Genomic DNA, 23,410 nt, shown 5'->3' on the forward strand with positions numbered 1-23,410 from the left:
CCTTAGTCTTTAGAAGACTATCTAGCGGTTTTATGCACATACTTTCAGGTATTAATTAGATCTGCTCACCCTAATGAGGTTGTTATTGTTATTCTAACCCTAATATTTTATTGCTTAGTTCAAACTTGCTGAGAGAAAGAATTATATTGAGATAACAAAATCATTGTGTACAGTACTTGACCAAGTTCTAGAAAGGACTTGAGGTGGGTTATAAGACTAAAGATAGCATGACGGTATGTTTAAAATTTTTTTCTGAACTTTAACTTCTTTTTTGTCTTTGGATAATAAATGTGAGGGGCATTCTGCTTTGTTTTAATAAATTATTGTTTTATGCTTCGTAACTCTGTTCATAGAACAGTTAGGCCATTAGAGTATTTTTACACTTTTTTGTTCAAGAATAAATATTTGCTACATGGAAGTTAATTTTTATTCGAATTATTAGTGACTAACCACCTTGGTTTTCACATTTGATGCTCTTCTAATTCAGTTTTTAGATGTAGGTATACTTCATATTCTGGGAGGTTCAATTGACTCCCTTCTGCTGTGGAAAAGCCAGCTCTGCTTTCATTTGTACATTCATTTCAGTATTCCTAATCTATAAATGTGTCTGTTTTAAGGATGTTCTCTTTGATTAGCTGTAACATCTTACCAGTTCCCTCTGTTTAATTGAGTTAAAGAAAATCTTTAACACTTGTTCTTTTTATATCTATATAGGAATCATGATTTTACCCACTTTTGAAATTCATCCTTTAACAGCACATATATAGGACAAGAGGGATTGATTGGATGCTCTTAACCAAAGTAAAGCACAAACTGTAGAATTACACAAACAGGGATTCAAATCCTGGTACTTGGAAGCACTGAAGGTCACTGCACTATGCACCTCCAGAGGGTCCATTCACACTGCAGCTTTTGTGAATGGTGCCTCCCTGCTTAGTACTTCACACAGGTCTGCACTGCACTCATGGCAGCCACCTCTACTTCAGCAGCAATCCGAGTGTGTGTGGGTGTGTTCACTAGCTGAGAGACTCTCTCACCCTTTGCTTTGGTGATGATGAAATGATTTAAGAACCAATAATATACTAATACCAATAGTATACTTGTATGTGCTTAGCTATCATAATATAAGCAAAGAGCATGGGGGTAGAAAAAATTTTTTTGTAAAGCTATGAGGTCTTAAATTAACAGAGAGCTAGTTTTACCTATAGAATTTACTGATTCTCAAATTTACTTTATGTGACAAATGTTTATCATGTGTTTTTGTTGTGTATAAGTTACTACTGTAGGATACCAGGATGAATTGGCCAGGCTATACCCCGTGGGAGATTGATATATTATGTAAATACAGAACTTAGAAAATGGTATGCTGTAGAATTACAGAGGGAGTTATCGTGGCAAAAAAACTGTGGAAAACAAAGAAGTGATTAATGATTGACTCCTGGGCAAGTTACATGAATTATAGGTGAAATATAGTAATGTGGAAATTAGTGGGGAAGGGCATTCTTAAATGCAAGGAATTTCATGAACAAAGATGAGGAGGCATGAAAACACAGGGTTTGTATGGGTCTGTAAAGAATAGATGGGATTTGATTGGAGTGCATGTAGTGTCCATATTGGAAGGTGAAATTTGAAAGATAATGTAAGTTTACACTGAGGTTGTTAATCCCTCACTTTTTTGCCCCCATTTATATAGCTTTTATCTTCATATTTTAATGTCACCTGTTTCTTCCTTTCTCTCAGAACGTTTGGTGTTCTGTTTCAGGACCATTCACTGTATCAGCTCTTCTCATCCAGAACCTCTTACCAATCATCTTTCTTTCCTGTTTCCTCATTAATTTCTTAAACTTTACCTTAACGTTGAATATTTTTCTAATTCAAGTCTTTTCTTTAGAAGAAAGCTTATTGGGAAAATTGTCACTTCTGCAAAACACTCTGCAGCCAAAGAAAGAGTTAACCGTACTCTCATGCCCTCAGTATGTTGTGTGTATCTGTTTTTTGGCACTTATCAGACTGCAGTAGTTATCTTTTAGCATTCCATTTCCTACCTGATTGGGAACTCTTCAAGAGTCAAGAATGCCTTCTTTGCTTGTTCATTTTCAGTTTGGCCTTTAGTAAATAATGGGTCCAGTAAATATTTTGTGTATCGGCGTTAGTTTAATTTAGAGAAAATTAACTTTTTATTTTTAAGTATTTGAAGAATGAAAATTACAGAGAGAATGTAGAAGTAGAATGGACCAAATCTTATAACTGATTTGACAGATCACTTTATTTGTGTGTGTGTCAGGAGAGAAGGAAAACTAATATTTCATAGTCCATAGTGTCAGTAACTGGAATTTCCTTGAAAAGGACACACAAAGAAGTGGGTATGGATGGTTCAGAGTTCAACATAGCAAATTTAAGGCACTATCAGACATCATTACAGAATTATATAGTAGGTACTTACAATTTTAGGACTAGAGCTTAGGAAAATAATCAGGGATGGAGATATTATTGACAGTTGTTCATCTGAAAGGGATAGAGTCACAATTATTCTTTAGTTTTACAAGTATAAAAATATTTCTTAAGTGTTTATATGTGACATAGCTTAGGTTTGAAAAATTATTAAATCTAAAATCTAGTTGAAATGTAAACAAAGAACGTGGTATTTAAATATATGGATTAATTGTATGTGATGCCCAGTGATTTTGACACTACCTTCTTGCAGCCACTTCTGCAACTGTGCCCAGCGTTTCAATAATGTATCTATTGATAGCTTTCATTTCATTAATCTTGAAAAGCTAGTGATTAATTTTTTTTCAATAGAAATAGTTATTAAGTTCATGAACTCGTTTGTGACATGTTCTTCCCATTAGGACCACATATCCGGGAAAGCCAACTTCTTTAAGTTCAATGTACAAGTCACAGATAATAGTGTATATTTGCTTTGCATATATGACCTACAGGATTATGTATTGAATGTAAGAAACAAATTATCTTGTAAACACACTTTTTTTCAATTTATTTTTCAATTACAATTGATACAGACTATTATATTAGTTTCAGGTGTGCAACTTAATGATTAGATATTTATATACTGTATGAAGTGGTCACCCTGATAAGTCTGGTACCTATATAAGACCATACATAGTTAAATTGTAAATGTACATTTAAAACAGTAAGTTTGTAAGAAAAACATTCTCTTAAGAGCCACATAAATTGATTAGTTTCCCGAATGTTAACATGAAAATATCTATCTTACCTATCTCTAAGAAGAGTATGAAAATATAAAAATGTATTGTGGTATATATACACAATGGAATACTGTACTGCCATAAGAAAAGATGAAATAGTGCCATTTGCTCTTGGGTGGATCTTGAGATTATAATGCTAAGCGAAATAAGTCAGACAAAAAAGTAGAGAACCATATGATTTCACTGATATGTGATATATGAACTGAAAACAACAAAAGAACAAGAAAAACCAATGAAGAAACAAAACTCATAGACATAGACAATAGTTTAGTGGTTACCAGAGGGTAAGAGGTTACGGGGGTGGTAGATGAGGGTAAAAGGGATCGATTATATGCTGATGGAAAGAGACCTGACTCTGGGTGCTGAACACACAATGTGATATATAGATGACGTATACCTGAAATCTATGTAACTTTACTAACAGTTGTCACCACAATAAACTTGAATTTAAAAAAAAAATGTATTACAAGAGTATGGAGAGAGATAATTTCATTGTTTTAAGCTGTAACCAAGATGCATATTGTTTAATATTTTGTGCAGATCACTCCTTTCTCTGAAGCCAGAAGACGAGGACTATCAAATGTGTGAAGGAATTGACTTTGAAGAAATTATAAAAAATGACGGCACTTTTCTAAAAAGGAAATGTAGACCTATAAACCCTTCCAAGAAACCATTTATCATTAATGTTGTCCCAGAAAAAGATAACTTGACATCTCTGTCAGTGTATTCAGAAGATGGTTGGGACTTACCATACGTAATGCATTTGTGGCCACCTATCCTACTCCGAAATCTTCTTCCTTACAAAATTGCTTATTATATAGAGGTATTCTAGATTTTTTTAATGCTTTTATGTCTTTGGTTTTATAGCTTTAGTTATTTAAAATTATGAACAATAGAAGAAAAGTTCTAGTAAAAGTTCTAATAAAAAGTACAGTACTAGTGATAGGTAATATTTCAAATAGAAAATAAATGTTTCAATCACGTTGTATAAAAAGAGGATTTTAAAAAAATATTTTCCACTGATTTACCTTATAAATCTGGTTACTAAGTTGAATATAAATTACACACAAATGTGATATGTCATTTTTAAAATAATTTATGAAGGTAACATTCAGTCCCTTTAGAAAATTTAGAAAATAGAGTTAACAAGAAATGTCTCTGAAGGTAGCACTACAGATAAAAATATTTCGGTTTTAGAATATATATTTTTTAAACTTTTCTATGCATGTATATTTCATGTATCAGATACTAAAAAGATGGATATCAACTTTTGAAACAAGTGTAAGACTTAGTATTAAAATAATATTCAAGTACTAAACTTAAATGGGGAAAAAAAACCCTGCAACATTATATTATTCTCATGCTAGTTCTCTAAAAGGATTTTATGTCTTATAAAGATGCTTTTTCTTTTAAATACTCTGTTTTAATAAATTATGTCTGCTTCCTCCCTGTTATAACAGGAATCTCTCTATCTTAAGCTTTTAATATTCCATTTGCCATGCTTATCAAATATAAGAAAGAGTTCTTCATTGTAGTCTGTTATTTTTATGGCAGTCTATTAATTATTAGTTATTGAGATCTACTATATGTTTATACTTCTCTGATAGATTTTTTTGGGGGGAGTGAAATTAACATATCTCTGATTTAAGAATATCTGTTTTTCCTTGCGGTTGGCAGATATAGTGGTTAAGAATTTCCACTTTGCTGTCAGATTTGAGATTTAATCCTAGCTCCATCACCTACTATCTGTATGTCTTTAGGCAAGTTATTTTATCTTTCTAAATCATTTGACCTCATCTGTAAAATGTGAATAGTAATAAAACTTTCATGATTGGGATATGGGGAAAATCAAATTAGATAGTGTTATGTAAAGGACTTAGCACAGTGCGTGACAGGCACATGGATGCCATTTATTTACCTCTCTAACACCATCAACACTACTATTTTATTTGTAGAATAGTAACATGTCAGGTATCAATAAATTATTTTTGCTTTAAGTAATTTAAAATCTTAAGATGAAGAGATACCTATGGTATAATAAGAAGAAGGAACCATGTTAGAGATGCTAGAAAACTGGTGAGATACCAGAGGTACTATCTATCTATATATGTTCCATTCTCATAGAACTTTTAATTTGATACTTTTAAAGATCATATTCTGTTTGCTAGATTCCAAAGGGCATGATCAGTTTTTAGAAAGACAGATTAGCTGTAGTATTGAGAAGAGGTTAGAGAAAATAAGAACAGTTAGGAGACTCTTAAAGTGAGAGGTCACAGTGACATACCAACCAAGATAGGGAAATGTGGGTGGAGAGAAATGAACAGCTTTGAGAGATACATAGGACACAGTACTGTAAACAATTACTGGAAATGGGTGATGAGCGATTGTTAAAAATACAGAATGGGAGGTAGTAGGGATTGCTTATTTGGATTACCATCAATTCTCATATATTTTTCATTTCTTTCAAAACTAACATCACTATAAGAGTTTTAAAAATATTTTACTAATTGTAGTGTTTTGTAACATTTATTAGTTCCAGCAGAGTTTCACATTGTTAATTTAGTTTTATCCTCACACTTGTCCTTTGAAGTTGATCATTTAGACCATTTTACAAATTCGATAACTCAAATCTCAAATCATTTTAACAAGTTTGTATAGATGGCAGAGTTAGAACTTGAATATGGTCGTAAGTCTTCTGACTTGTTTTAACAAGTATATTGCAAAAGCATTCTGTATAGCATGTGGAATTAAATATAATTTTTTGGCATATTCTGAAACATTTTAAAAATTACTGTATTTTTTTTATTACAGGGGACTGAACATAGAGTTTTTACTCTAAATGAAGGACATTCCGCCCAGATTTATACTGTACAATTGGATAAAGCCAGGCTACATTTAAAATTACTTGACTATCTAAATCATGATTGGAAAAGTGAATATCATCTAAAACCTAATCAACAGGATATTAGTTTCATCAATTTCACCTGTGTTACAGAAATAGAAAAGACTGATTTAGATATTGCTATCCATATGACTTACAATCCTGGCCAAACAGTTATGGCATTTCATAGTCCTTATTGGATGGTCAATAAAACTGGTCGAATGTTACAGTATAAAGCAGATGGAATTCATCGAAAGCATCCTCCTAATTATAAAAAGCCAGTTCTCTTTTCTTTTCAGCCAAAGCACTTTTTTAATAACAATAAGGTATGTAGTTTTTTAAAAATTTTATTGTTATTTATCACTCCTTTTTAGATTTTAGAATTTTGAAGAATAAAATATGAAACAAAAATATGAAACGTTTGTTAAATATTTAAGGTTAAAAAGATTAGAATTTAGTATTGGGAAAAGTTTAATGCATTAACAGTCTAATATTAGTTATGCTATAAAGCAAAAAGTATATCAAATTGGGTAGGAATTTCTAAAGGTACCTACATTGTAATATATTTGAAGTATTTTTTTCCTAGGTTCAACTTATGGTAACTGACAGTGAATTGTCAGACCAATTTTCAATTGATACTGTTGGTAGTCATGGAGCTGTTAAATGTAAAGGCCTAACATTGGAATATCAAGTGAGTTCATTCTGTGCCCATCAAAAAACTTTTAAACTATGTTTATTAACCACTGAATTTTTATAAGGATGTTATGATAATGTAAGTTTTTGATATGTTAATATATTTTTCCTTAGGTTGGTGTCACTATAGACCTCAGCAGTTTTAACATTACCAGAATTGTAACATTTACCCCTTTTTATATAATTGAAAACAAAAGTAAATATCGTATATCAGTGGCTGAAGAGAAAAATAATAAATGGCTCTCCCTTGATTTGGAGCAGGTGGGTAGATAACTTTCAATAATGTACCTCTTTGGATTTTCATTTTTCTTGATGTTAGATAACTGAAATCACTAATGTTTTAACTCTCCATCCCCACCCCCACAGTTTGTTTCACTTCCATCAACATTTACTGATTATTTGTACTAAGCTCTAGATACTTAATTATTAAAATCCGAACCTTGCCATCTAGGAGTACATTGCTTGATAAGGGATGTAGACATTTAACAATTACTAACTAAAGGTAGTCAACTATAACAGTAAAAGACTAGATAGGGTATAAATGCAGGAAAGAGAAGGAAATGATTTATTCTCTCCGGGAAACTGTCAGGAATGCTTTAATATGTACATTTAGCCGGTTATTTTAAGTAGGCAGTAGTGACTTATGAGTGAGTAGTGACAGAAGTCTTTAGCTGTTAGACTTCTGGATAGGAGCTTTTTGAAGGACTGCCAACGGTTGATAGAATATTTTACTTTTAAAGAAATTTTATTCTACGTATGTTAGATTATAAGAGAATTGTTTGTTATTTTTATTTATTATTCCTTCTTGCTTTTAAGCCATCCTTCTGGGATCATTATTCTTGATGTATTAATACATCCTTTAGAATTTCCTTTAGATCTGGCTTTGGAGGAAAATGCTATCAGTCTGTGTTTATCCATAAAAGTTTTTATTGTTATCTTTTATGATAATTTTTCTTGATAATAAATTCTTTTTTTCTCAACACATTGTAGATTTTACTTCACTGTTTTCTGGCTCCCATTTTAGTTGAAAATTCTGTTGTGATTCTGTTATTCTTTGGAGGCATGCTTTCTTCTTAGCTGCCTTCACAGTCTTCTCTTTTTCCTTAATGTTCTGTAGTCATACTATTTACGTACATGTGGGTTCCTTTTTTATATCAAGCTTGATATGCCTTATTGCTAGATCTGTGGATTAATATATTCACACTTTCTGTAAAATTTGCAGCTATTATCTCTTTAATATTGTCTCTCCATTCTTCCATTTTCTCCCTCTGGGCCTTCAGTCAGACATATTGTAGATCTTTATAGTCTATTTTCCATGTCTCCTAATGTCTGTTTTACATTTTCCATCTTTATAACTCTGCTACATTTTGCATAAATTCTACACATATATCTTTGATAAATTTTTACTATGTCTAAACTGCTATTTAGCTTCAACTGAGTTTGAGTAATTTGTTTCCAGAAGTTCCCCCTTTTTCAAGTCTGCCTATTAATTCATTTTTTTCAGCATATATTTTTTGTGTACTTCTTATATGCCTTGCGATACATCTGCCAAGTCCCTGGCCTCATGTAGTTTATATTTCAGTGGAATGGAAGAGAAACATTAAATTAATAATACCATAATCAATTAGGAAAATATATAGTGTTTAAAGGTGACATGTCTAATGGGGAAATGGGAGTAAGGCAAAGAGATTCTAAGATTTCTAACGAGCAAAGGGTGAGCTATAATTTTACGGAAGGTAGTCAAGGCTAGGACTCATTGAGGTTATATATTTGAACACAGTTGGAGGAAATGTGAACTGTAGCAATTGTGAGGAGCTCAGCTGAGCTGGAGCTAAGCTGCCAGGTGCTGGAGTAGCTGAATAAGACAACAAGCCAAAGTGAATGTAACAGTAAAGCCTTTAATTCCTTACTGTGATAGTATAAGCAAGAAGCTAAACTGGAGAAAGCACCTACTCCCCCGTTGCATTATTCCTATGGAACAGCATTGATCAGGAGTCACGTGGATCAGTACAGACATAAGGGTTGTGTCCCTTTCGGGAGCCCTGAACAAAAGGCTCTTACAGTTCTATGGACCTGGGGGATGGGGCAGAATAAAGGCAAGGGCTACGAGTGGAAAAGTACTGAGCAGAGAGTCAGAGTAGAGAATAAGTATATTCAAGATTCCCCCCTCTCTCCTTGATAAAGTTTTGCAGAGGTTCCTCAGGAAAGCCTCTGCCAAGGGCCCTGATAAGGAGGCCTCTGAATGAAGGTGCATGAGGTAGGAATGCTGATATGTGTAAAAGCACGGCTGGAGGTGAGAGCCGAGTCCTTGAGACTGCAGTGTGCTGGCTGTGCACCTAGTCTGGTATGGGGAGGACAGCTTTTCCCTGTGAGGCCTGCCAGGTAAAATTGCTGGTCTGATCTGAAACATTACACATAGCTTTTTAGACAGGAGCTGGACTCAGAGGAGCAGATATATGGAAAAATACTTAGAGACAGAAGGATCAAGCAGGCAGGTGCCCTAAAGTGGGAAAATATTTGGCATGTTTGAGGGATAGCAAAAGAGGCCAATATTGGTGAAAGAGGGAAAAGTATGGAGAACAAGGTGTAACTGTGATAAAGGGTAATGACGCGAAACATTCTGAGCCATTGCAAGGATTTTAGCTTTTGCTCTGAATGAAATGGAAAACTGGAGGAGGGTTTTGAATAGTGACTAAACATAGTAGGATCTTAATAAATATTTATTGAGTGAGTATATGACTTAGTTTTGCAAATGTTCCTTCCATGTGTGCTCATTAAATCTATCTTGGTTTGTTAGATGTAGAGCTCTCTATATATCTAAATACAAAGATTACAACTCCAGCTTTGTTTTGCTTTATATATTTTTTAGGTGTATTTTTTCCATACTTTTATTTACAACAGTTCTATATCTTGGTTTATTTGTCAATTGCAGATAACATTGTTTGGTCTTATCTTTTTTAAAAAAGAGCTAATCCAGAGCTGTCTTTCAACAGTTAGTTTATGTTTATATCAATTATAGTTACAACTGCATAACAACTTATTTTTTTTTAAAGATTTTTTATTGGGGAAGGGGAACAGGACTTTATTGGGGAACAGTGTGTGCTTCCAGGCCTTTCTTCCAAGTCAAGTTGTTGTCCTTTCAGTCTTAGTTGTGGAGGGCACAGCTCAGCTCCAGGTGCAGTTGCTGTTTTCTAGTTGCAGGGGGCACAGCCCACCATCCCTTGCTGGAGTCAAACCAGCAACCTTGTGGTTGAGAGGACGGGCTCCAACCAACTGAGCCATCTGGGAGCTCAGCGGCAGCTCAGCTCAAGGTGCCGTGTTCAATCTTAGTTGCAGGGGGTGCTGCCCACCAGCCCTTTTGGGACTCGAGGAGTTGAACCGGCAACCTTGTGGTTGAGAGCCCACTGGCCCATGTGGGAATCGAACCGGCAGCCTTCAGAGTTAGGAGCATGGAGCTCTAACCGCCTGAGCCACCGGGCCAGCCCAACAACTTATTTTTTTATTTTACTTTCTGTTTCCTTTATTTTCAATTTCAGCTTTTTTTGAGATAACTTTAGCTAGTTTAGATTTTTACATTTTAATTTTTGCTTATAGTGGCCAACTTTAAGATGCCTACTCATGATTATTACCTATGTGGATTTGTTAAAATTATCTATGTCTCTATTTTCCACTACAAAAGACAAGTACGTTCATACTTTCTCTAGTCTCAAGAGGTGGAGCACATATACTTTAAAAAGATACAGCATATATTACTAAACATAAAAATATATATTTTTAAGGCAAGGCTACTGGAAAACAGGCTTGAGGATATTCAGAGAGCACATCATTTTTTGTCTTCTCACTTACTCATGAGAAATATAGTTGGATTAGTGCTCTTTTGACTCTTCCAGGTTCATTCCTGCGAGATTGCAAGAAGCCCTGAGTGGGAACCTTCTCTGCCTCTCACAGCCTTAACCATGTCCCATGTCTAGTCCCATTAATTACCTTTTATGGTTGAGTAAAACTGACTTGAACAAGTAAGGTACTCGACTCTAGGGTCAAATGGTGATAGGTATCACACATGAACAGTCTCACTGAAATACGCAAAGTCACCAGTCTGATGGGCCCTAGCACACTAAGACACGGTTTACATAATAGCTTCCAGACAAGTTTGCTTCTCCATTCCTGTTCGTTTAGCGCTTTACTTTTTTTTTTCTAGCTCCTGTTGTCCAGTTTTTTTTTTCTAGGTACATTGACTGTCTCTTATTCTTTTAGTTTGTTTCCCACCCAGATCGCTGATGTCCAGGTTGTTTCTTAAGATTTTGAGTCTATTTCTTACTCTGAATTTTGGATAATACTTTTACTTTTACTCTTATTTGACTTCCATGACTCCGGATTTAATACATATCCTGACTTGACATTTGTATGTACTTTGCTGCTTAATTACCAGATGATGCCCAAACCTGATTATGAATTTCAGTAACTGAATGTACCCTTGTTTTAAACTGATCACTTGCTTCCCAGATCTGGGCTCAGCTTACTTGATAATTTTTTAACCCTTCTCTCTATCTGGACTACATTAAAACCTCTCTAATTTGACAGTTTATATATATTTAGATAAGCAACCTAATAACCAGAGCAATGTTGAAAGAGACATTTTTTAAGTTTATTTTCAATCTACTCTGGTGGGTTTATTAAAATGATGAAGGTCTTTATCATATAATCTGTTGTTTATTTAATAAATATATGTAATATATGTTTTAGTGTATTCCATTTTGGCCTGAGGATGCTTCGAATAAACTTCTTATTCAAGTTGAAGGAAGTAAAGGCCCTCCCCAAAAGATACATTTTAACAAGCAAGAAAATTGTATGTTATTGCGTCTGGATAATGAAGTAAGTAATTTTTTGTGTGTTTAGAGAAGCTAGTATTACTTAACTAGAATTTTATTTTGTATCAAATAATTATCTTTTATAAGATTTTTTTTCTTCTTTCACCAAAAATGAACAAATATTTCTTTGTGTAAAGGGAAATACTAAAAAGAAACAGAAACATAAAACAATTTGTTATGTAAAAAGTTAGTTGGAGTGCCTACTCCATACCACATCTGGAATTTGACCCAGCTGTATACTATAGAGAACATGGTTTCCCATACATGCAGTATAAAATCCTGAGTTGTGTTCTAAATCATCAAAAAATATTATGTTATGAATAATTTTATTATTAAATGTCATTAGTTAATATTCTTTGGAAAATGATCACATTAGAGAATATATTTTTCTTTTCTTTTTTTCTAGCTTGGAGGTATTATAGCAGTAGTTAATTTGGCTGAGCATTCTACAGTTATTACTTTTTCAGATTATCATGATGGAGCAGCTACATTCCTGTTAATAAATCACACTAAGAATGACATTGTTGAATACAAGCAAAGGTGAGACGACTATAACAAATATAGTATCCCTTGATTTGAGCAAAGTCAAGATGATGAGACATTGACTTTATGGTGATTTCTTAAGGATATAAATACGAACGATGGCATTGTGGCTATGAAAAACAGTGTTCTCATTTTTAAAAATGTATACTGAAGTATGTAGGGATAAAACTGACTTGATATCTATACTCTTTTAATTGCAATATAATTGACATATAATGTATTAGTTTCAGATGTACAACACAATTATTTGATATTTGTATATATTGCAAAATGATCGCTTCTTTAAGTCTAGTTGACATCCATCACCATACATAATACTTTTTTGTGTGATGAGAACTTTTAAGATTTACTCTCTTAGCAAAAATTACAACATAGTATTAACTATAATCACCATGCTGTATATTACATCTCCATGACTTATTTATTTTATAACTTCAAACTTGTACCTTTTGACCACCTTCATCCATTTTGTCTACTCCCCACCCCCTGCTATCTGTTATCTGTATTATATGTTTGGGGTTTTGTTTGTTTTTTTTGGTTTTTAGATTTCACATATAAGTTACGTAATATGGTAGTTGTCTCTCTGTGTGACTTATTTCACTTAGCATAATGCCCCTAAGATCCATCCATGTTGTCACAAATTACATGTTTTCCTTCTTTTTTATGGTCTAATAATATTCCATTGTATACATACAGTAAGTACATTTTGTATATCCATTGTTCCACTAGGGTTGTTTTTATATCGCGGCTATTGTAGATAATGCGTACATCTTTTTGAGTTTGTGTTTTTCTTTGTGATAAATATCCAGAAGTGGAATTATGTTTTGGAGGAGCCTCCATACTATTTTCCATAATGGCTGCATCAGTTTATATTCCTACCAGCAGTTCACAAGATTGCTCTTTTCTCTACATCCTCGCCAACACTGTTTCTTTTCTTGTTTTTTTGATAATATCCATTCTAACAGGTGTGAGGTGACAATCTCATTATGGTTTTGATTTGCATTTCTCTTATGCTTAGTGATGATGAGCATCTTCTCATATGTCTGTTGGCCATTTGTGTGTCTTCTTTTAATTTACTTTTAAGTGCTTCAAAAAAACAAAAATGGAAGAATTGAAACAAATATGGCAAAAGCTTGATCATTGTGGACTCTTGTGAGGAAGATATCAGTTTTTCATAAGAATTTTGTCTATTTTTGAAATTTTTCATATTTTTAAGGAACATGATATAAATACTGAAATTTCACTTTTTTTTTTTTTCAAACAGTAGATGCCTTCTTCCTGCTGAGGTGTGTGGGAAAGGATTGCTATATTTTTAAACTTTTCTAAAGGCTATATTTAAATTTTGATATTTCAGGACCACTAGTAACATCATTTGTTTCAATTTGCTGTGGTATCCTATCTTAGTACTACAGTTTATGTAACTTTCTGTTCCTGTACTTATTGGTCTAGGCTGTCTTGAATTTATTTTGTTTGCTTTTTTTAGTTTGTTTTCATCTGTCACTTGTCAGTGGGCCCATATTTATCAGTGCACTGAAGCTTTTCTTCTGTTAAATGTATACTTCTGATCATTGGTTAAAATTAAATAGACATTGAGTCAAAAGGACCCTGAGGCTGGGCTTAGCAAATTCCTAGAACTCCTCTTTGCCTATCAATTCTCTCATCTGTGGAAGATGTTAAGAAAGAAGAAAGCTTATTTTTTTATGAGTTATACGTATTATAAAAATAATAGATTAATAGAAACAAATAGAAATGATTTCTCATTGGCCCTTCATTCCATGTATCTCAAGTAATCATTTCCAGCCAGGTTTCACAGAATTAAGACCTACATAAAATGAGTGGCAATTTTCTCGGTTCTCTCGAAGGTGATACATATCTGGTAACATTGCTGATACATAGGAGCTAAGTTTATTTTTTTTGTATACCATGGACGATGTAGAGCATCGTAGCTTAATTCTCTGTCATCTGTTTGAGCATGACTAAAGCTTAACTAGAGACTTTTCAGTCTTTGGCCTTGAGCTTGCAGGTTTCTTTATACTACAATTCAGATGTAAAGTGTTTAGAAATCTTATCTATTGCATTGTTATAACTGTAAAAGTAAGGGATAAGGGAGTAACTAGAATGTGATGCTGTGTTGAAATTCTGAAACGTAAAACAATGACAATCTGAATGGAAATTTAAAAAATTTGCAGTCTTACAATCTGTAAGAAGGAACACTGTGTTTAGGTTTAGAATTATTTGAAGTAGTAGTTATTAAATAAAAACCTGACACTTTGGTTTAAAAGAATATTGAATCCAGAGTCCTATATGCCAGTGATCCCCAAATCTTCACTGTAGACGTCTCGAGTGTCATTCAGGCTGCCACCTACTCCTAAATATCACACTGCAACCTAAAGTGATTCCAAGCTGACTTCATGATTTGTGCTGCAAAATCTACTCCTCCCCTATATCTTTCTCTCCATGAATGGCAATGCCATCTATACCCTATCATCCTAGATTTTTCCCACCTCACCACACTATCCAATTAGTTAAACTCTTTAAAAAAAAAAATCTTCTCACCCACCAAAATAAATAAAAATAGAAAAAGAAAGAAGCAGGAAAAAGAAAAGAACAAAGAAATCTTCTCCACTTGTCTAATTTCTCCTGTCATTTCAGGCTCCCAGCATGTCTTATCTATTTGAGTAGATTTTTGATCTGTATCTCTAGTCTTTCTTTAGTAAATCCTTCATTTACCACTAGAGGTAGGTTTCCAAAAATGCTAATAATCATATGTCTCTCCTGTTTAAAGTTCTTTAGTGGCTTTCAATTTCTTTGCAAATAAAACGTTTCTATGCTACCTTTCTAAACATTTTCTGTTCCGTAACTTTTAATACTTAAGACCAACTGAAATCTTTGTTCCCTGAATGCTCCAGGGCCTTCCATGCGTGTTTACCTTTATAGGTAGGTGCTCCTTTCTTCTAGAAAAGCTCCACTTCCATGTGATCCCTTCCTTACCACCTTAATCTATACACCCAGTTTTTGATTTTGCCTTTGCTTATTAAAGCATTTGTCTCATTGTATTCTCTTTTTATGAGTTTAAGACATGTACACACATACACAGTTAACATTCTGAGGACTATGGTTAGTTTTTATTTTATCTGATCAACATATCTATATTTGATAGTTTTTTCATGAAAAATAAAAGGAATATAGGGCTTTTCTCTCCTCTGCTTTCCCTTCCCTTGGCTTTTTTGTTGTTGTTGATATGGTTGTTAATTATTTTCTGGATATAAGAAAAGTAGTCAATTTTTTTAATTCTATAGAAAAACTGTGAATAGGACACTAATTCCTGGAATCCCAACGTTGTCAAATTTTAATGCAATTCTTTTTGTACTATTTTCTCATTCTGTCTATCTAGCTAGCTATCTTTCTGAATCTCTTGTTTTTAGTAGCTATTGTGAGCATGTAAATTTGCTTGAAAAACAATTTTTAACGATTGCATGATATTCCATCTTTTAGAATCCCTATAATTAAATACTCCTCTATTGTTGAGAATTTTATTGCCAATTTTATAACCTTAGAATCTGTTTATAGTTTAATAAAGATCTTTCATCCATTTGTAATACTTATAATTTATGATTTCTTGTTATATTACTTTTGTAATACGGATTACTTTTTCTCACGATGAGTTGGAAAATAGACGTTCTGTTTCTGTCCTAGATAATTACTTTTTTGTTCTTGAAGATTTTGATGCATTTCAAATTTTGAGAGTGAAACAGTATTTGCTAACTTACCCATGAAAATTTTGGAATACTTGCACATTTTCTTCATCTTTCCAAATTCTTGGCTTCTTAAGAATAAAACGGGATTTTTTTTTACTCAGATTAATAGAAAATGGTTAGTTTTTCAAAAATATGTTTAATCAAGTTTTGCATTTGCGTTGATTTATAACATATTAACAAGTTGATCTATTTGGCTGGTATAGTTGCTTAATTTTTCTACATTACAGTTCTTAAGTTTTTATTTTGAGTCTTCTCTGGCTTGGTTGGAAAAAACCTTTACATTAGTTTTTCAGTAAGGATTTGTGAATAATATGTTATGCTTGTTATTGCTTGTTTGAAAATATCTTGCTCTTGCAAATTAATGACAGTTTGATATAAAATTTTAAGTCATAACCTTTTTTCCTCAAAATTGTGTAGACATTGTTTTCTAGCATTTATTATTATACAAAAGTATAAGACCAGTCTTATTTTTATTCCTTTGTGGGTAACTGGTTTTCCTAGGTTTATAGGCCAGTTTCCCCTTATAGTCTTAAAATTTAAATATTTTACTAATTTTATTAATATTCTGTTATTTTGTCTGATATCCAATAAAGTCGTTTAATCTAGAGAGTCAACTTCTTCAACTCTGAAAAGTTATATTTTATTCTTTGTGACTTCTCCAATTTTTTTTTTTTTATTCTGGGAATTATTTTGTGAATTCATTGAATTTCTTAGATTTATATCCTATGTCTTATGGTTTTTAAAAGTAATTTAACTGTAATGTTTTTGTCAGACCAAAACCAATACTTAGGAAAAGGTTACCAACTAAATTAAATTCTCTCAAATTTAGTATAGAAAGATGAAGTAATTGGAATAATTTTCTTCCATAACTAATTTCTATTAACACAGAAGTTGACAAAGTAGTTTCAAAGACCTGAAGACCTTTACTTCCTAAGTAAGACAAATATTTGCCTTGAAATAGTCTCATTTTCTTAGAAAAACTTTTTTCCATTGAATAAGGAAAAAAATCAGTTTACTCTTAAAACTATCTCAAAATCTCAATTAATGGACTCAGAATTATTGAAGTATTATTTTGCATGCTTTATGTATTCATATACTTGCACTTAATGTAATGTGTATTTTTACTGTTTATGTCAGTTCTCTTACTGAAATAGAAGATTCACTCCCTCCTGGAAAAGCAGTATTTTATACATGGGCTGATCCTGTGGGCTCTAGAAAACTGAAGTGGATTTGTGGAGAAAACCATGGTGAAGTAACACAAAAGGATGTATGTACTGGGCTAATTATTTTGGTGTTCTCAGCAGCTTTTTTTTTTTTTTTTCAAACACGGTATTCTCTTTCAGCCTTGCTGGTTTTCAGTCTATGCTTCTAAAAATACTGCCAAAGATTTTAAAAGCAGTATTCAAACTTTAACTTAACCAAAAATGTTTAAAATCAGAAGTAGTCTTATTTTGTCCACATCATCGTTTGTTTTCATTACATCATAAAGGTAAATTGTGCTTAGGAGGTGCTTCCAGCAGTCACCTCAAAAACATACACGATCTTCATTGACAGTTTTCTTACTTAGGTCATTTTCACTTCTGTGAGGAGCATTTATGAATCTACTAACTAAAGAATATATTTCTGGTCGCAAGCCATTGTTGATTTATTTTTTTAATAAAGTTATGCATAAACATTTTCCAGTACCATTTTTAAATGGCTTTCAGAAATTTTGATTAAAATTTTCTTATTGTTTCAAAATACATCTTAATTTGACCCCTATTCCACTGTATTTCTTCTTACTACTAGTTATTATTTCTTCCTATCAATAGGCAAGTGCTTCTCTCCCCTTTTAGAGGAGAAATGAACATTCCATTATTAAAAACACCTTTACTGTAGGTATTTTTTTTTAAGGAAATACTCTAACATTAAGGCAGTTGCCTTCTACTTAGTTTGCAAAAATGTTGTTTGTGTCTATGGATGCATAAATGAGTAAGTACTGAATTTGTATCAATTTTTATGCTTTTCATTATTTTATCTATTGAGATGATTATATGATATTTGGACTTTATATTATTGGGAGGATAAATTATGTGGTTGGTTTTAATATTAGAACAATCTTGTATTTCTGGAATTGGTTTTCTAATGTTTTAAGCTTTTGCTTGTATTCATGAGAAAAGTTGGTCCAAAACATGCCTATATTGAATGTTCTTACCAGATTTTGATATTAAAGTTATGCTGACTTCTAAAACATGTTGGGGAATACTTATGATTTTCCTATTATCTGAAAGAATTTAAGATTGGTATGATTTCTTCCTTGAATGTTTGCTAGAATTCACCAATGAAGCCACACTATCTTAGCCTGCATTTGTATATACACAGATGTACATATACGTGCATATACATATACATATATACACATACATACATATATTTATGTATATATATAGTCCAGCTTTTGTTCTTAGCAAGAGTGTTGGTGCAAGACCACCTAGTCATCAACTGCTAGAGCAGAAACTCAAAATATCTTTTTAAAATTAAACTTAGCATATAGGAATGTAATGGCATTTTGTGTGTTGACTTTGTATCCAGAAAATTCACTAAAAATAGTTTTAATATTGATTATTTGTTTTTTATTTTTCTATATGGACAATCATGATGCATATAAATAATGTGAATCTGTTGATGGTGAAATTTAGTTTTCATTCGTCCTTAGGAATCTTTATTTTGTATACTTTTCTTCACTGAAGGATATTTTTGCTGAATAAGGAATTCTTAGTTCAGAGTTACTTTCTCTTAGCATATTGATGATATTTTCCTATTGTATTCCAGTGTTGCTGTTGTGGAGTCCAGAATAGGTACATTTTTAAAAAATATCTGAGAGGACTACCTATAATTGGCCTAACTTTGATATTTTTTATTCCTGGTTGTTAGATTTAGTCAAGAAAAAAGATTTTAACATAAAAATAATCTTGTATTTGATCTGTTTAGTATTTTTGCATATATATGTCATAATGATAGTTGAATTTTATAAAGATAAATCTGAAATCCACTACAAAATATTAGGAAGACTTCCAAAATACTTGAAAATAAGTTTTCTTATTTCTCAAAGTAATTTTAGTGCTAATATTTTATTTTAGAAAGTATTATAAGTAACATAATTTTTCCTAGGTAATGATTTTATGGTAACAATCCAGTTTTTAATTTCAGTGGATTATAACATGAATGTGTACTATATATTAAAATTTCTTGTTAATCAGAGTATTTTCTTAACTATAAATTCCTGGCTGGCATTTAATTATTAGAATTTACTATATTTATCTTGTTATTGAACCTCAAGACCCTGCTATCAGCACAATGATTATATAGAAGGGCTTCCTGCAGAATTATTCACCTATGGTGAATATCCATGTTTTGTAGAGCATGTAGTTGAGGTGTCTGATACTTTTAATCCTTTATTTCATCTCTGTAAGGAAATACGAATTTCTGACTGAACAACTTAACACCTGACACTATGGTTAGTCTTAGAATAAAGGAGAAAAAAAATAATACTTTGTGTATTTGATAAGCCCACAAAGGAAGACTATTTAATTAGATTTTATAAAAATGTTCAACCAACAATTTACATATCTTACTGATTAATAACTTAATAATGATGGATGCTGACATCAAATGATTATAATTATGTAAATTTTCAAATGTTGCCCAAATATTAATTCATTTAGTTTGTTCGTCCCTATGAAGGAGATGCCATTACTATTCTCATTTTTTTAAAAATGAAATCTAGGTTTATATTGGTTGGGACCAAACTAATTTTTTATGTTTTTTTGGTTTTCTTTTAGGATATGATGACAGCTATAAATTCGGGGAAAAAAACTATTTATTTAGTTTCATTCTTTGAAGGCTTACAACGCATTATTTTATTCACTGAAGATCCACAGGTATTTAAAGTGACATATGAAAGTGAAAAAGCAGAGTTAGCAGAGCAAGAAATTGTGTTGGCATTACAAGATGTTGGAATTTCTCTCATCAATAATTACACAAAACAAGAAGTAGCCTATATTGGCATTACAAGGTTAGACAAATTAAAATTTGGATAAATTGAAATGATCCATTCTTAATTATTAAGAATGGTGATTGTAAAATCTAAAATAATTTAGTTTAACATGTGTTTTGACTGTTCATTGATACTAAGGTAATGCTAATTTAAAGGTGCTTGTGAGACTTTTTTTGCCCTTTGAGATGAAAATATATCAAAAATCAAATTTATAAATCCTTCATGATGTTTATTTTTCAGCTCTCTAAAAAGTTAGAATATAGAATATTCAACTTGAAAAACATATACTTTAACATGGCATAAGGAAATGTTTATTTGTTTATTGCCACTTACACAGTGCAGGTTACATTGTAGATGCTCCATAAATAGTTGTTGAAGGAATAAAGACAATTCTAATTTGATTTTGACACTTTAAGATCTTATTAAGGTAGCCCTATATTTATCATTCCCCATATAAGTCATCACTAGTAAAACTCTTTTCTTCCCCTATAAACTTCCTATTTCTGTTCATAAATGTTTAAAGTAAAATTAGTTATATAGATTAGTGCCTAATTTGAGAGTATTTCTGGATTCCAGTCTGTATAACCAAGATAATGTAGTTTTATCTTCTATTTGACTTGAATTCTTAAATAAATATATGTATATATTAAAGGTATACAGTACAGATTTAATTTTGTTTTCTCTGTAAATTCATCTAGAATCCATGCCATTTGAAAGAAAACTGTTTTCCTAGAAATATTTATTCTCAAAAAATATATTCATTATTTAAACAAAAAAAGTCAAATACACAACAGATTTTAAGCCTGTTAAACCTGTTTGTTATATGCTGTGTCCTATGCTATGATGTCCATGATTTGAATGCAAGCAGGAATAATACATGGTCCCTACCTTTCTGTTTATTAAATGAACATAAATTTTAGAAGAAATAAACAAATAAAATACTTAAATAAAATTAAATAACACATGCTTAAACAAAAGAGTGAAGTAATTTTAAAATGTGGATAGATTTTTTTATTCTGTATTTAATTCTTTCAGCAATCTTTCAGTGAATTATATTTGTTCTATTCACTCTCCTAGATTATTGTTTCACACGTTGTCTCTTTTTAAACCCCCATTCCCTTTCTCAGCCTTGCATCCCATTTCACTGAGAAAATTGAAGCAATCAAGAGAGAATTTTCTAAGATTCTCCTCTCAATATTAACTTCCTATTCACCAGCATTTTTCACCTATGTACTGTGCCAACATACTTCCCCAAAGTTATAATAGCTATATTATATGTGCTCCTATTTAATCATATTTTTCTACTTTTGCATTGTATTCCATTCCCTTTTGCCTCTTGAGACATTGATTTATCAATTCTTTCTTTCTCCTATGTCAACAGTTTTTGGCTATTTTTTGGATTGTTCCCATCAATGTTATTTCTCTCAACCCCCCAAAAAATCAGCAACTCTTGAGCTTACTTTCCCTTTTACCTCCTATTTCTTTGCTTCCCTTTATAGCCAAACTGCTCAAAAATTTTGTCCATTACAGAGGAGCTTGACATGTACACTGTCTCCAATTGTTTTTTACCCACTTTTTGTTTAACTACTCCAAACTGGCTTTTGTTTTCAACATATCATGAAACTGGTGTTGTCAAAATCACCAGAGACCTGTGTGTTGCCAGGTCTAGAGTACAATAACCAGTCCTCATGTTGCCTAAGCTCCTAACATTTAACACAGATCCCTCCTTGATATGGTTTCTTTGACTTGACTTCCAAGATATACCATCTTGGTTTTTCTTTCTATCCCAGCATTCTCAGTTTCATTTGTTGGTTCCTTGTCATCTTCTCAACTGCTTAATACTGGGTGTCCTGATACTCTATTCTGTTCTCTGTTTCAGTTTTATGATTTCAAAAACCACATATACGCCAAAAATTTCTAGAAATAATCTGCAGACAGATTTTTGTTCTGAGCTCCAGTCTTGTATATACAGCTGCCTACACAAAATCTCTGCTCAGATGTCTAAGAGACTTCTTAAACTTTAGATGCTTAAAACCCAACTCGAGTTCCTCCTACCAAAACCTTCCTCCCCAATGGAGTTAATGACAACTACATCCTTTGAAATCATCTTGATTATCTCACACCCTACATCTAATCCATCTAGAAGTTTTGTGCTGGTTCTACCTTCAGCACGCACATTGAATCTGACCACTTTTCACTACCTCACTTTTACCACCCTAGGCAGAACTATCACCCTTTCTCTCCTGGCTTGCTACATTAAACTCCTAACAAGTTTTTCTGCTTCTGGCCATCATTCCCTTTTTTCTTTTCCCCCATTCCGACACATTGTATTCCTAACAAAGCTTAAGTCAGGTCACGTCACTGGTCTTCTCATAATCTTTCAGTGGTTCCTCATCTCAGAATAAAACTCAAAGTCTTTATCCCACAAAGCTTTCCCAGTATTTGGCCTCCCACTATCTGTCTTACTTCATCTTCTACTCTTAACATGTTCTTGGTATGCCAGCCTTCTTGCTTTTCTTCATATACTGCAAGGGTGCTTTGCTTTGGAGTCTTTGCCCTAGCTGGTCCCTCTACTTGAAATGTTCTCCTGTTGTCTGCTGGGTAACTCATCTCCTTTAAGGTTGTTGAAATCTCACCTTCTCTATGACACCACTGCCTGCTGACAACTCTATTTTAACTGCAGCCGTCACCACTTTGCATATACCAATACTTTAAATCCACCTTATCCGGTCTACTTTTTCTTTTTTCAAAAGCATTTCACCTCCTAATATGTTAAAATATGCTAATGTACTATATTTACGATATATTGTCTGTCACTCGATATATTGTCTGTCACTCGTCTGCTAAAAGAAGTTACAGAATGGCAGAGATGTCCACTGATAATATTCCTAACACCTAGAATAGTGCCTAAATAGAAGTTTAATAAGTGTTGATTAAATGAATTCATATTTTAAAATTTGTAATGTACTTGCATGTAACTGAAGGCATTGCAAATTTTTCTAAGGTTTTGTAATTCATGTAACAAACCAGTTAAAATGAAAACATGCATTAATTAGTACCAATGATTTTTGCTTTCACATGTAAGTTCTGATGTGGTTTGGGAGACAAAGCCCAAGAAGAAGGCAAGATGGAAGCCAATGAGTGTAAAGCACACTGAGATGTTGGAGAAAGAATTTAAGGAATATACTGAGTCTTCACCTTCAGAAGATAAGGTTATTGAGTTGGACACTAACATTCCGGTAATATTTTTAAGTACTAACATGAAGGTTTAATATTTATCTGTTATAATTACATTAATCACTAGTGAATTTTTAAGGAAAGTTGGATTTCCTTACAAAAAATGAATCCTATCATACATAGTTTATATAAAATTTAAAAGGACAGTTATCTGTATTAAATAT

At 32.4% G+C, this 23,410-nt stretch overlaps 1 protein-coding gene across 2 annotated transcripts in view; it reads left to right on the forward strand.

Moving 5' to 3' along the window:
* The window catches only part of VPS13A (vacuolar protein sorting 13 homolog A), a 205,202-nt gene that overhangs the window by 135,157 nt on the left and 46,635 nt on the right, over positions 1-23,410 (forward strand). For both annotated transcript variants that reach the window (XM_081066231.1, XM_081066232.1), the window contains exons 47-55: positions 3,771-4,053; positions 6,042-6,437; positions 6,698-6,802; positions 6,919-7,065; positions 11,548-11,676; positions 12,079-12,212; positions 17,111-17,240; positions 19,795-20,027; positions 23,095-23,248. In XM_081066231.1, the coding sequence (XP_080922357.1) occupies positions 3,771-4,053; positions 6,042-6,437; positions 6,698-6,802; positions 6,919-7,065; positions 11,548-11,676; positions 12,079-12,212; positions 17,111-17,240; positions 19,795-20,027; positions 23,095-23,248 (1,711 nt within the window). The remainder of the gene's footprint in view (positions 1-3,770; positions 4,054-6,041; positions 6,438-6,697; positions 6,803-6,918; positions 7,066-11,547; positions 11,677-12,078; positions 12,213-17,110; positions 17,241-19,794; positions 20,028-23,094; positions 23,249-23,410) is intronic.

This window comes from Rhinolophus hipposideros (assembly GCF_964194185.1).
Source record: "Rhinolophus hipposideros genome assembly, chromosome: 11".
Lineage (NCBI taxonomy): Eukaryota > Metazoa > Chordata > Mammalia > Chiroptera > Rhinolophidae > Rhinolophus > Rhinolophus hipposideros.